A 12,777-nucleotide genomic window follows, 5' to 3' on the forward strand; every position below is an offset into this window, starting at 1 on the left:
CAGACTGCTGCGATTTTTCTCCGCAACTTTGTACTACTTACTTAGTGCATTATACGATCGTATCCCGTGGCGGAAATATCAGATCTATCTATGCGTTGTGAGCTTATAGATTGGCTGTTTTTGTCATGCAACAAAGTATAGATCCTAGTCTTTGGTCTGAACTACAGTAGGCTTAAGGAAGTAATTGAACATGACAAGCACGCACGCGCACACGCACGCGCACACGCACGCGCACACGCACGCACACACACACACACACACACACACACACACACACACACACACACACACACACACACACACACACACACACACACACACACACAGGCAGTGAAAAAACATACAGTACCTGTGAACCGTTTCCTCCCCGCAAGGTCAATCTCTGACGAGGGGCTGTTGTTGAAGGGCCTGGTGTCTGGTTCTGGGGTGGGGACCTCTGTGGTGGTGGCGGTGGTGGTGGTTGTAGTGGTGGTGGTGATGGCGGTTGTTGGCTGTAGGGTGGTCTGGACAAAGACCTCATCTAGCAACATCAAAGCCGTCAGTGAGGTAATGGCGCAAAAGAATTACATGCTTTATTACAATGCATAATTCGACAATAACACACTGCTGCCATTTTTCGGTAATCACTAATTGTTTCCTCAATCTCTGCGTAATTAGTGTAATGAGTCATAGTGGTTTAATTGATTGTGGGCAATGGTGTGACCTCATCGCAAACCTGCCTATTTTCCTTTGAAAGCCAACACTTATTCTTGTGTAATGTTATGCTACCAATATTTTCCACGTGAGGGGGGCCATGAAGACCATGACGTTCCGCAACAGATTGCCGAAAGGTCCATCTGAAAGCCTGAGAAATGTGTAGGAATACACTGGGTGAAATTCAATGAGTTCCTTCCTCTTTCTTCACCATTTCTTTCCTGTGTGGTGCCAATGGACCATGGCATTACATCATGGTCCACACACATGCACACAGCTTCAAACTATGGCAAAACTAATGCTTGCCATGCAAAGAAAATTGTAATGCTTCATGTCACAACTTTCAAGCAAAACAACAAAACAGTTTAGTCCAATGTTGCAGCAAAACTACAACGGACATAAGCTTTCATCGACTAATCGTCAAGGTGCACATTTCCATTCCGTTAGTGTTCAACTGAACTCGGGGTCCATGCATTATGTAACGACACAACATGAAGACCAGCAAATACATCACACCAGATCACAAGCCAAGGCATTCTCTCTGGGTTAGTAATGGAGTTCACAGGCAGCGTGCGGGTCCAGTTTGGAGGGGATGAGGGAGATTAAAAACAGCCAGCAATAGAGAAAACCCAAAACCCAGCAATAGAGAAAACCCAAACGCTTAACCAAACCCAATCCAAGGACCAGAAATCCAACACACACGAACAGAAACTCAAACGCAAAGTCCGCAGGCGATGTAAATTCAGGAAAGTGAGAAGCAGAGCAAACAATACAACTGAGAAATCCAACACACACGAACAGAAACTCAAACGCAAAGTCTGCAGGCCATGTAAATTCAGGAAAGTGAGAAGCAGAGCAAACAAACGGACGAAACCAAAGCTAAACATTCAACAATCAATCAACAAACAGTGCAGGTCAACCCGGCCCGGTGGTTGGTTGATCGGTCGGTAGCCATACATACTCAGCCAATACCTTGGTCTAGAGCTAAAGCATCAGGCACCATGGCCACTGTAACCGTAGAGTCCATATCCATCCCTGAGGATTCCTCTGTCAGAGAAGCAAGACAGGCTGTGGTGTCACTCTCACATTAATATGTATACATTTTCTGACAGCCAAACGCACACGAGGTAGCTCATGCACGCACACATGCACGCACACTCGCACGCACAGCTTCACATAATAAAAAAGCTGCGTACATGTGCACATATGGTACACATATATACAGTACCATACGATATATATGCGTATGTATACTATATATATAGTACTGTATAGTATATACAGTACACACAGGTGTGAGATGAGTTTTTATTGCATTTGCACTGGGCGTTGCCGTTTCAAAAATCAAAGTCAAAGGGCTATATCTTGCGCCACCCCTTACCCCTTATCCCTAAACGTATTTGCCATTTTTTACTATTTAGAAAAACCTTTTAAAATAGTTCAAATAGTCTACAAGCTCACAACGTGTCGATGTAGATTGGCTAGTTGAACCATTAAAAAAATATCGCAAGACAGGGCCCAAAGTGTAAAAACCACAGTGTGTGTAAAATGAACACGCTTTACTGTAAATTACCACTAAAGATTTTACAGTGTACTGTTTCAGATTTTCCCTGTTTAGACTTTACAAGGAAAGATCTTTGTAGCTGTCTGAATATGTCTATGTTTGGATGTGTTTGTGCTTGTTAGGGCCCCTGTTGGACTAATAACATTTGTATAGACAATATACACTAGGTCTATTGTATGTTGTACAAATGCAGCTTTTGGCCATCTGTCTTACATCTTGATTGTATTTACAATTCTGATTCGTTGTTTTAGTTCAGTTTCCTTTTAGTTTGAACTCACTTTTGTTTTGTTTTTGTGTGACATTTTTTATACATACAGTATATACGGATCTATCCATCTATTTTCTACCTTCTATCTATCATCCATGCATGTATCATCTGTTACACTTAGAATGTTTTGTCACTTGTAATTTTTGTGTGCGTGCATGCGTGTGTGTCCATGCTTCAAGCCTAGTGTGGTAAATGCTAATGGCAGTGACGGTCCAGGGAGTGTTTTTAAACCAGTATTAGTCTGACCACAGCCAGGCTCCAGATGTGGAGTCTCACATGTGGTTACAGTGGTCTCACATAGACACACACGTCTACACACACTCTGACCGGATCACACACTGTTATAGGACTCTGTGGGCACAGACAGGAAACACTTAGATGGATTGGCTTTGACAAACAATACAACTGAGAGATGTATAGTGAAGTCATACATTATTTGCCTCTACTATTGTAGACCTCAAATGAATTGCTGAATTTTGGAATTTTCTTACAATTCGTAGGTTTTATGCCTCTCCTAAGCGCAAAGATGTTCAAGCTATAATAAAATGGTGGCGCATCTAGTGCCCAATCTGGTGCGGCGGCTGCTTCAAATATAACGTATTTTTTACTTTAATGATCTTGTCAACTAGTCCAAATGCTACTGACATCAGTATCAGTTATTTTCTCTTTCACAAAGACTCACCTTCAGGATAACAGTCCAGAATACCATCTGGATCCAGTTCTGGGTACCCATATTCATCCATCTTAGAGTAGGTTCCTGGTGGACAGGTTGGAAAAGGCTCTTGACTGTAATCCTCTGAGCTCCACTCTGTGGTGGTGAGTATTGTGGTGGGTGCAGTTGTGGTAGTGGTGGTGATCCTGAGATTAGGCCGGTCCAGCCCAATGATAGGTTTACCACCTACAGTGAGGAGCTTGTCTTTGGGATTGACTACTGGTCGGCCGTCCCGGCCATTACCGAAAAGAGCCATGCCGTCCTGGTTCACCAGTGGACTGCCTTGGTTGTCTGGGAGTGGATTGGTGAAGAGGAATAAAAAGGGACGATGGGAATTTAATGAGGCTGACCGTGCACCGGAACCGGCATGTTGAATCACATTATGAATACTAAACAGTGCCCATACCCGAGGCGGGGTTGGCGAAAGGGCCTTTCTGTGTGGAGTTTGCATGTTCTCCCCGTGTCCCCTAGGGTAGGTACCCTCACAAAAAACATGCAGTAATACTGGTCTCTAAACTGCCTCCCCCTTGGCCAGCCGGGGCGCCTGATGGAGGGGAAAGGAACTGGTTGGAATAACGTGTTCCTTCCACGCGCTACGTCCAACCAGGAGCAACTTGGACACTCAGGCATGAAGGAAGCATGAGTTCAAGTCCGTTGCTCTCCCCATGTCCCCCATATATGGGGACTAGGTTGGCGGAGGGTGTGTAGAGCCCAGGATCACATTAGATAATTGACACAGGGGTGAAAAATGGGTTACAAAATCGTGGGATAAAAAATTAAGTAAATAAATACTAAACAACGAATCATATATCGTCACAAATCTGGCACTTGTTACCAAACCAAAAAGTCATATATCTAAATAGTGAAAATTCATTGTTTATCTCTGTGAGACGTCAGTTGAAAATATGTCTTTCTACAACTGAAGCCCCAGTATTATCCTTTTAGTGAGAACTGCTGTCATTGACATTGACCCTAATAATCATTCCAAGAGTGCGTGTTGTGTCTCACCAAAGATGGTGCGTCCATCCTCTCCAAGCACAACCCTTCTGGGGTTCCCCTGAGAGTCCTGAAGAATCCTCCCCTCCTCGTTCATTAGAACCCCCCGGTCCAAGTCCACCACCTGGACAGTCCGGAATGAACACAAGGTGTTACTGATGATACTAATTAAGGCTCTGTTCCATTTAGTATACAGTGGTTCTCAACATTTTTCTATTTCAAGGACCCCCATAACTGTGAGAGCGTACTACAGGGCCATTTGGAACCCACTCAAGGACACTTCGAAACCCACTGGTGTAGCAGTGTTTCCAGTGAGCCAACATACAATAGCAGCCCGCTGACTTGTTTCAAGAGGCTCTGGAACAGAGCCTTCATTAGTATCATCTGTAACACCTGTGAAGGAAGTAGGGAAGGGGCCCGGAAGTAGGAAGAGTTATTCTGCGTGTGCATAGAGCCAATTCTTGGTCTCGTTACAACAACAGGCTTATTCAACAAGCAGATGCACAGAGCAATTTATTTGCAGCATTAAAATGCCATACTGAAAGAATTAAGAGATAAGTGGAAGCATTGAGTAATAAAGCATTGTATAATATTTCTTCTTATGCTTCGAACAACACATCTTCAGATCTGTTCATACTGTGAGTAGTTTTAAAAGAGAAAAAAAGGGCTCCCGAGTACAATACCAGAGAACGCATAAATTCGTTTTTACAATGTGTAATCTGTGGAATATTTGTTGATTTTATAATGTGCTATGAGTAGCTTACATGTTACACCCTATTCCTGCCTGCCTTCTAGCCAAGTCTACAAGACCACTCTGGAAATAAGTAGATGTTATAGAGGGCATGCACGCGGCATCATCATTATACCCGGAAGTTATGCAGGAACGCCTACTGAGTGGCAAAAACGACTTTCTGGCCTTGACAGACCATACATCCAAACAGAAAAGTCCTATCTGATTGCATTACACGTTAAACTCACTCGATTTGCCACTCACTTTATGCAGGCGCATAGCCTCTATTGTCCTGAATTGATATATTAGACCTTTTACAATTGGTTATTGGCTCAACAGGAATAAATAATATCATACAATAAGTCTCAGCAAAGTGCTATATCCTAGCACATTTCTCATCATATTTTATGAAATATAAATAAATACAAACCCATTTCTTTCCATCAGGGCCAGTAATGGACCTGCGACCATTGGCGTTGCTGTTGTCATTGGATGAGGAGGACTCTTTGTCGTGTGTCGTCGTCAGGTTGGGACGACCGTTTTTACCTTAATGATTGGAAGGTATAAGTTAAAGTAGAGTTACTTAGCATTACTGAGGACTGTAATATATTTGATATATCTACATTAAGGTGCTACAATAAAATGGTAAATGGTGCATTTATATAGTGCCTTTATCCAAGGCGCTTTACATAGATTTTGCATTACATTCACCCATTCATACACTGATGGCGGCGGAAACCATGCAAGGCACCAACCTGCACATCAGGAGGACAATTTGGGGTTCAGTGTCTTGCTCAAGGACACTTCGACACTAACTCTGGGGGAGCCAGACACTGGAGTACAATAGGGGACACACAAAACATGCGTTACCATTTCCATAGGCAGGTTTGAGTCCACCACCGTTGATGGGCTTCCCTCTCTGGCCAGGGTTACGGGTCCTTGTACCTTGGCCCCCAGTGGTATCCCTGGATGATGAAGAACGGGAGGTCTCTCCAGATGACCCGTCTGTCGCATCGGGACTCGTACCTATGCCAACCCTATGATTTGAGCCCAGTCTACTGGAGGATGAAGAGGAAGAATCCAATGATGAAGCAAAGGAATCTGAAGTGGAAGACCCTAACCTGGTGTTCTGCGCTGGTTGCACTTTGAGGGGGAACCTCTGGCCCCCCAACTGCCTGTTTGCCAGCAGAGGAGAGCGTACCCTTCCATTGGGTCCTAGAGCAGGACGTCTCTGAAATGGTGGGAGGGCGGAAAATGACCCCGTCCTGGTCCTGGTAGGTGAAACCTCTCCTGTATCCTCACTCTCGTTGCTCTCCAAGGTTCCGTCAGGGTCATTTAATGTTAAAGCTGTCCTTTTGGGGGCCACTGTGGAATCTGACACTTCAGTTTTCTCATACATTTCTTTACTCCCTTCATCTAGATAATCCTCATCATGATCATTATTATCATCAATATTATCGTTAGATGTTCCTGTATGAATGGGCTTCCTGGAGTCTCTGTGTCCAATAGAGGATACATGGGAATTGGCGTTTGAAGAAGATGAGGGAGAAGATGAGCGGGTAGGGTGCCTAGATCCACCTTGCATTGTGTTCCTATTGGTCAAAGATGGTTTAAGTGACCCCGTCCCCATCGCATTCTTTATCGGGTCGTCACTGGTCTCCTGGATTGTTGCCACGCCTGCAGCACCTGCCGCCCCCGAGACCCTTGTGGGAGTGCCCCTCAAAATGGGTCGGCCTGCCCCCACAGAGGATGATGCTCTGCTCCAGGGGAGCCTACCGTCCGGTCGACCCTCCGCCCCGCCGCCCCTCGGCGCCGAACCAAACCTGTCGGGGTAACGACTAGCGAGTGAGGGGAATCGTGCAACAATCGAAGGTTGAGTTCTCGAAGGAGAAGAGAGAGGCTTTTCATAACCGTTTCCCTCCCTTCTTTCGTCCTCCTCTCTCTTCTCCTCCGTGGGTTGTGTGTGTGTATTAGATGATGTTGTGGACCGGCTGTTCGGGGTTCCATCTTCAGTGACCTCCTCCCCGGTTTCTGTGTGGTACTTGCTGTGGTAATTTCCCTCTCTATACATTGTGTCTTGTTGAGTTGGTGCATGAGAAGTGTGCTGTGAGTTGTGTGTGTTGCGTGAAATGACAGGGTTGTGAGACCCTCTGTGTGACGTGGACGGAGAGCTGCCTGGGTTGTGTGCGTCTGAGGATGAGGGGTTCTGTGACCCGCTATGTGAAGTGAATGAGTCGGTGGGTGGATATCGTGTATGTGAGGTCGATGGGCTGTGTTGTCTAGAGTTGTGAGTGTTCGATGTTGCGCGTCCCCGTGACCCAGTCCGTGATGCTGACCCAGATGATGCTGGGTTATATGTGTTTGGTGTTGCATGGCTCTGTGACCCAGTCCGTGATGCTGACCCAGATGCTGCATGGCTCTGTGACCCAGTCCGTGATGCTGACCCAGATGATGCTGGGTTATCTGTGTTTGGTGTTGCATGGCTCTGTGACCCAGTCCGTGAAGCTGACCCAGATGCTGCATGGCTCTGTGACCCAGTCCGTGAAGCTGACCCAGATGATGCTGGGTTATCTGTGTTTGGTGTTGCATGGCTCTGTGACCCAGTCCGTGAAGCTGACCCAGATGATGCTGGGTTATCTGTGTTTGGTGTTGCATGGCTCTGTGACCCAGTCCGTGATGCTGACCCAGATGCTGCATGGCTCTGTGACCCAGTCCGTGATGCTGACCCAGATGATGCTGGGTTATCTGTGTTTGGTGTTGCATGGCTCTGTGACCCAGTCCGTGAAGCTGACCCAGATGATGCTGGGTTATCTGTGTTTGGTGTTGCATGGCTCTGTGACCCAGTCCGTGAAGCTGACCCAGATGATGCTGGGTTATCTGTGTTTGGTGTTGCATGGCTCTGTAACCCAGTCCGTGAAGCTGACCCAGATGCTGCATGGCTCTGTGACCCAGTCCGTGAAGCTGACCCAGATGCTGCATGGCTCTGTGACCCAGTCCGTGATGCTGACCCAGATGATGCTGGGTTATCTGTGTTTGGTGTTGCATGGCTCTGTGACCCAGTCCGTGATGCTGACCCAGATGCTGCTGGGTTATATGTGTTTGGTGTTGCATGGCTCTGTGACCCAGTCCGTGATGCTGACCCAGATGCTGCTGGGTTATATGTGTTTGGTGTTGCATGGCTCTGTGACCCAGTCCGTGATGCTGACCCAGATGATGCTGGGTTATATGTGTTTGGTGTTTCATGGCTCTGTGACCCGGTTCTTGAAGCTGACCCAGATGATGCTGGATTGTACGTGTTTGAAGTTGCATGGCTCTGTGACCCAGTTCTTGAAGCTGACCCAGATGCTGCTGGATTGCTGCTTGATGACTCGTGGTGCTGAGAGCCACTTGGCAAAGTGGACTGCGACGGGGCTGACTCGTGCGAGTTTGATGCAGCTTGGTTCTGCGATCTGGTTGGTAAACTGGCCTGAGAGCTGGCAGTCGAGGGTTTGTAACCGTTCAAAACCCGGGTGGGATTCCCTCTTGAGAGAACCCCAGGATGCCTACGGCCAGAACCGAACCTTGACCCACTGGAGCGCCCACCTGTCGCGGAACCTCTACCCACAGGTGGTGCATCTGTCTGGGGCTGTGAGGTGGGGTGCTTTGGAGCAGGAGTGGAGGGTTTCGTGTTTATTACGCTGGGCTGGGCATAAGCGTCTTTACTCTCTGGGTAAGTGAGAGCTGTGTGGTCCTTTCTAGTTGCTGCTGACTCCTGAGTACGTGAGGAGTCAGGGAGGGAGGAAGAAGAAGATGATGATGATGATGATGTGGAAGATGAAGATCCTGAAGATCCTGGTTTCTGATGGACCCTGATCTTGACCGGCCTTCTGGGTGGTTTGGGCGGCTTAGGTTTAGTCGGGGAGGGAGTTACAACTTTGAGGCTGGGGGTTTCAGGAGTCGGCGGCTCCTGAACAACATCGTTTTCTGGATGAACAACGTCGTTGTCTGTGTTTTTCTGCTCCTCCACAGTCTCATCGGCCGTCTCCTCTTGTACTGGTGGAGGCGTGGTGGGACTCTTTTCCTCCACCTGTTCCACCTTTTCTTCCCTTTCTTCTTCTCTCCGTTTCACCCCGTTCCTGACCGAGCCCCTCACCGAGGAAAAGATGCTGTGATAGGACCGCGTCTGAGTGAGTGGGCGTGTCCGCCTGATGGTAGGCGGAGCCTGGGTCGTCTGATCGGGTGTGGTCGGTTCCTCTGTCACCTCCGTTGATTGGAGGTCGGTTTTCTCATCGTGGCTATCCTGCTTGGAGGGGATGTGGCTTGACCGCCGTCTGTCCAGGTTTTTCGAGGAAGACGAGGCAGCACTGCTGGCTGACAAGAGAGAAATTATGTTAACATGATGGAAATGTTGAACTTTTCAGAGCAGATATTTTGACGGGTAAACTCACCTGAAGGAAATAACATTAATTGTGTGTGTGTGTGTGTGTGTGTGTGTGTGTGTGTGTGTGTGTGTGTGTGTGTGTGTGTGTGTGTGTGTGTGTGTGTGTGTGTGTGTGTGTGTGTGTGTGTGTGTGTTTAAGTAGGCGTTACTGTGTGCCAGCATGAACAGCGCCTATAGTTCATGCTGGCACACTGTAATACCCTTACCCACAATTGTTTTTTTTAGCCTTTATTGAGAGTGGAGAGAAATGGGACACACAGAGAGAGTAGTGGGAAAACATTCAGCAAATGTTCTGAGTCCGTCCGACTGGCTGGATATCAAAGAGGCTGTGAAAAATAGTAAATTATTAAAACTACACACATACACACAAGTGCCCGCCCACAAACACAGACACAAATGTACTACTACCTGGCATGACAACAGTGAAGGCTTTGCTCTGCGGTCCCTGTCCTTTCCTGTTGGTGGCTCTGATCTTGAAGATGTAGCGGTCCCCAGGCGTGAGACCTTCTATGGTGGTTGTGGTGGTGCTGCCACGATACGTCACACTTTTCATCCCAAAGGGCTTCATAGCAGGAGCGTAAGACATGATGTACTCTATTGTGGAAGGAGAGTATAACTCACTCAACTGAAAATGAGGAGAGACTATCAGTCAGTATTTATACTGGAGGGAAAACCTCATAGCTCCGAGTGTGGCTATTTTCATATTTGTACTTAAGGGGATACTCCGGTAGTTTTTCTCCACAATTCTCTAGTCTTTATGCCAATTCCCCCATGTGTCCCTTACTGTTGGTCTGGGGAGGGTGTAGAGACAACCACATATCTCCTCTGATACACATGGAGTCAGCATCTGTTTATTTTCTTTTTTTTGGCTTTAACCTTTATTTTTATTTTTTATAGAGGGACAGACAGTAGGCTGACAGGAAATGGGGGAGAGAGATGGGGGGGTGACATGCAGTGACAAGGCCGTCGGGATCGGGAGTCGAACCCGCGGCACACTGCCAGACTGGACTACCGGCCAAGGTGCCTGGACCACCCAGGCCAGCAGCTGTTTATTTTCACCTAATCTCTCGATTCTCTCGGCACCACTGCCCTAAACATGTAATGTTCTTTTTCGTAGGAATAAACACAGAAGCACCCGGGAGGAAGTGGATTAAGAAAGGGGAGGAACCAAACCGAGTTCCTGTTTCTAAAATGAGGTGATGCTGCCAGAGGTAAAAACAAAAGGGGAAAAAATACAGAATGGGTTCCCAGATTGATTTTCACCTGACGGTCAGGAGTTTCACTTGGAAGGCATAACGTACAGTTGGGTGCCACCGATATTGTCCCTTATCATTTGACCCATTTAGGCCTGACCTCAAAATTTAAAAAAATCCTTCTAAATCCTCCAGTTTTCTGAAATAAATATTTTCACGATTTTTAAAAAATAGCAGACCTACAAAGCTCGTAGCGCGCCACTCGGTGGCGCGCTATGAGCTTGTAGATCTGCTATTTTTCAATAGCTAAATTATAATGTTTAAAACACCAAAAGGGGTTCCCGCCCAAAATGGGTTAACTGTCCTTTTGCGCAGATCACGCAAACCTCAGCAAAAAGAAAAGGACAATATCGATGGCCTCCAACTGTATGCAAAGGATCACGCTATGCCTCCCAGTTCAGTGTCGTGCATGCTGAACAGGTGCTCTGACCAACATGAGTAGGACTCACTAGCGTAGCAACAAAAACACCCTCCCCTTGAACATAGCTCACTGGAGCATCTGGCCAAGCCAGTAATACTGTGGAAGACTTGAACCCTATATAGTCTCCATGGTGGTGGGAAGATACTTTACTTTAATTAACCTGGCTTTCTGTGGGTTGAGAAAATGATTGAGGGTCTTCAAGCCCAACTGTATTAAAAGAGCATTGCCGAAAAGCAAAGAAATCGATTATTATTTAACCTTTATTTATCCCAGGTAGGTTCACTGAGCACAAATGTTCTTTTTCAGTAATTACCTGCTTTACAGTACACTCATACAGTTACGGTCTGTGCAGACTGCTGGCCTTTTTCAGAAAAACGCAGCAAAGAAATTGAAAAATGCAGCAGTGTCTTGTTTTGTTTTCGGTTGTATGTATTGTCAATTGTCAGTCGTTTCGTTTTCATGTATGTTTGATTAAAATTCAATAAAACGTAAATTGAAAAAAAAAGAAAAACGCAGCAGTTGCAGGGACCTTTACACATATTGCCCAGTACAACCACAGTCTTATACAATGTTGCTGGCCACTGAGTTACTGCGCTACTGGAGCAGTTAGTGTATAATTGCCCTGCTCGAGATCACTTTAATGATGAATCAAGGGAGGTGAGTGTTGCACATACACCTCCTTCCCAGATTCTTCCTGCCAGTCCGGATCAAACCAGCAATCTTTCAGCCACAACCTTTAGGCCACTCCTGCCTAAAGATTCCTATATAGTATTTCCATTTTACTTATTAGATTATAAAAAGAGTTCACACCACAACTATAACAATAACAATAGTGAATAGTATTGTTATAGTGCTTGGTTTGGACAGCCATTAATACTCCATGTCTGACCTCGTATCCTCCCGTTGGGCTCGTCGGGTGGGTCCCAGGTTGCCGTGACAGCAGTTCCCTTTCCTCTCAGGGGCTTGACCTCAAAGTTCTCTGGCGGACCGGCTGGTGCTAGAAAGTGGAGGAGAGGATAAATAATGAATGGAAAGACGGCGGGGCACTAGCGGGACATGAGGAACAAGAAGCAGCAAAAAGAGACGGAACAGAATAAGGAAAAGAGCTACTTAAGCATGTAACACAGTGACGAGGTCCTTGCCAGTATAGCCTAGACTTAAACTGTAGGGGAAAACTGATGCTATACGTTTCCAGTCTCCCTGGAGATCGTCTATGGAACTGCAGATGGAGATCTGAGCATTGAGCCAGGCAGTAAATGCTGACATCCCAATGAACCTGTGCTCAGGAGGTCCCATGAGTCAGTATGAAATGCTACATTCATGTCAGAACCCAGGCCAAATGCCGGTATCACGTCTCAAGAATGAGGACTAGATGTCAAATGTGTCAAGGTGTGACATGAGGTACATACGTAAAAACGTATACTATTTAAACAGAAAAATACAGAGACAGGGTGAATTATGGGACAATCAAAAATGATGAGGAAAGATACTGTCCAGAACCCCAACTTCAGATGACCTGGGCTTGAATCAGTTATAGAACTTCGCTTTTAAATTCCTATACAATGGACTTGGAGTTTCCATTGCGGGTATCTTTCCTAAACACAGTTTACCCGCTTTTTAATAATGTTTAATATCTACTATAATATTGTGTCCAGGTAACTCAGTTGGTAAAGCTCTCGTCTTTGGACCACAAGGTCATGGGTTCGATCCCGGGCACTGC

At 46.3% G+C, this 12,777-nt stretch overlaps 1 protein-coding gene across 3 annotated transcripts in view; it reads right to left on the reverse strand.

The window, feature by feature from the left end:
- fndc1 (fibronectin type III domain containing 1) overlaps positions 1–12,777 on the reverse strand; it is a 55,696-nt gene that overhangs the window by 24,284 nt on the left and 18,635 nt on the right. The window contains exons 9-16 of one of the 3 annotated variants that reach the window (XM_079526865.1): positions 11,947–12,054; positions 9,792–9,977; positions 5,834–9,313; positions 5,394–5,509; positions 4,246–4,357; positions 3,208–3,528; positions 1,666–1,740; positions 350–520 (exon numbers count right to left, since the gene is read on the reverse strand). In XM_079526865.1, coding sequence (XP_079382991.1) covers positions 350–520; positions 1,666–1,740; positions 3,208–3,528; positions 4,246–4,357; positions 5,394–5,509; positions 5,834–9,313; positions 9,792–9,977; positions 11,947–12,054 — 4,569 coding nt within the window. Of the gene's footprint in view, positions 1–349; positions 521–1,665; positions 1,741–3,207; positions 3,529–4,245; positions 4,358–5,393; positions 5,510–5,833; positions 9,314–9,788; positions 9,978–11,946; positions 12,055–12,777 lie in introns of all 3 variants that reach the window. The other 2 variants (XM_079526864.1, XM_079526866.1) reach the window with 2 other exon arrangements.

This window comes from Electrona antarctica, assembly GCF_951216825.1.
Source record: "Electrona antarctica genome assembly, chromosome: 17".
In the NCBI taxonomy this organism is placed as follows: Eukaryota; Metazoa; Chordata; class Actinopteri; order Myctophiformes; family Myctophidae; genus Electrona; species Electrona antarctica.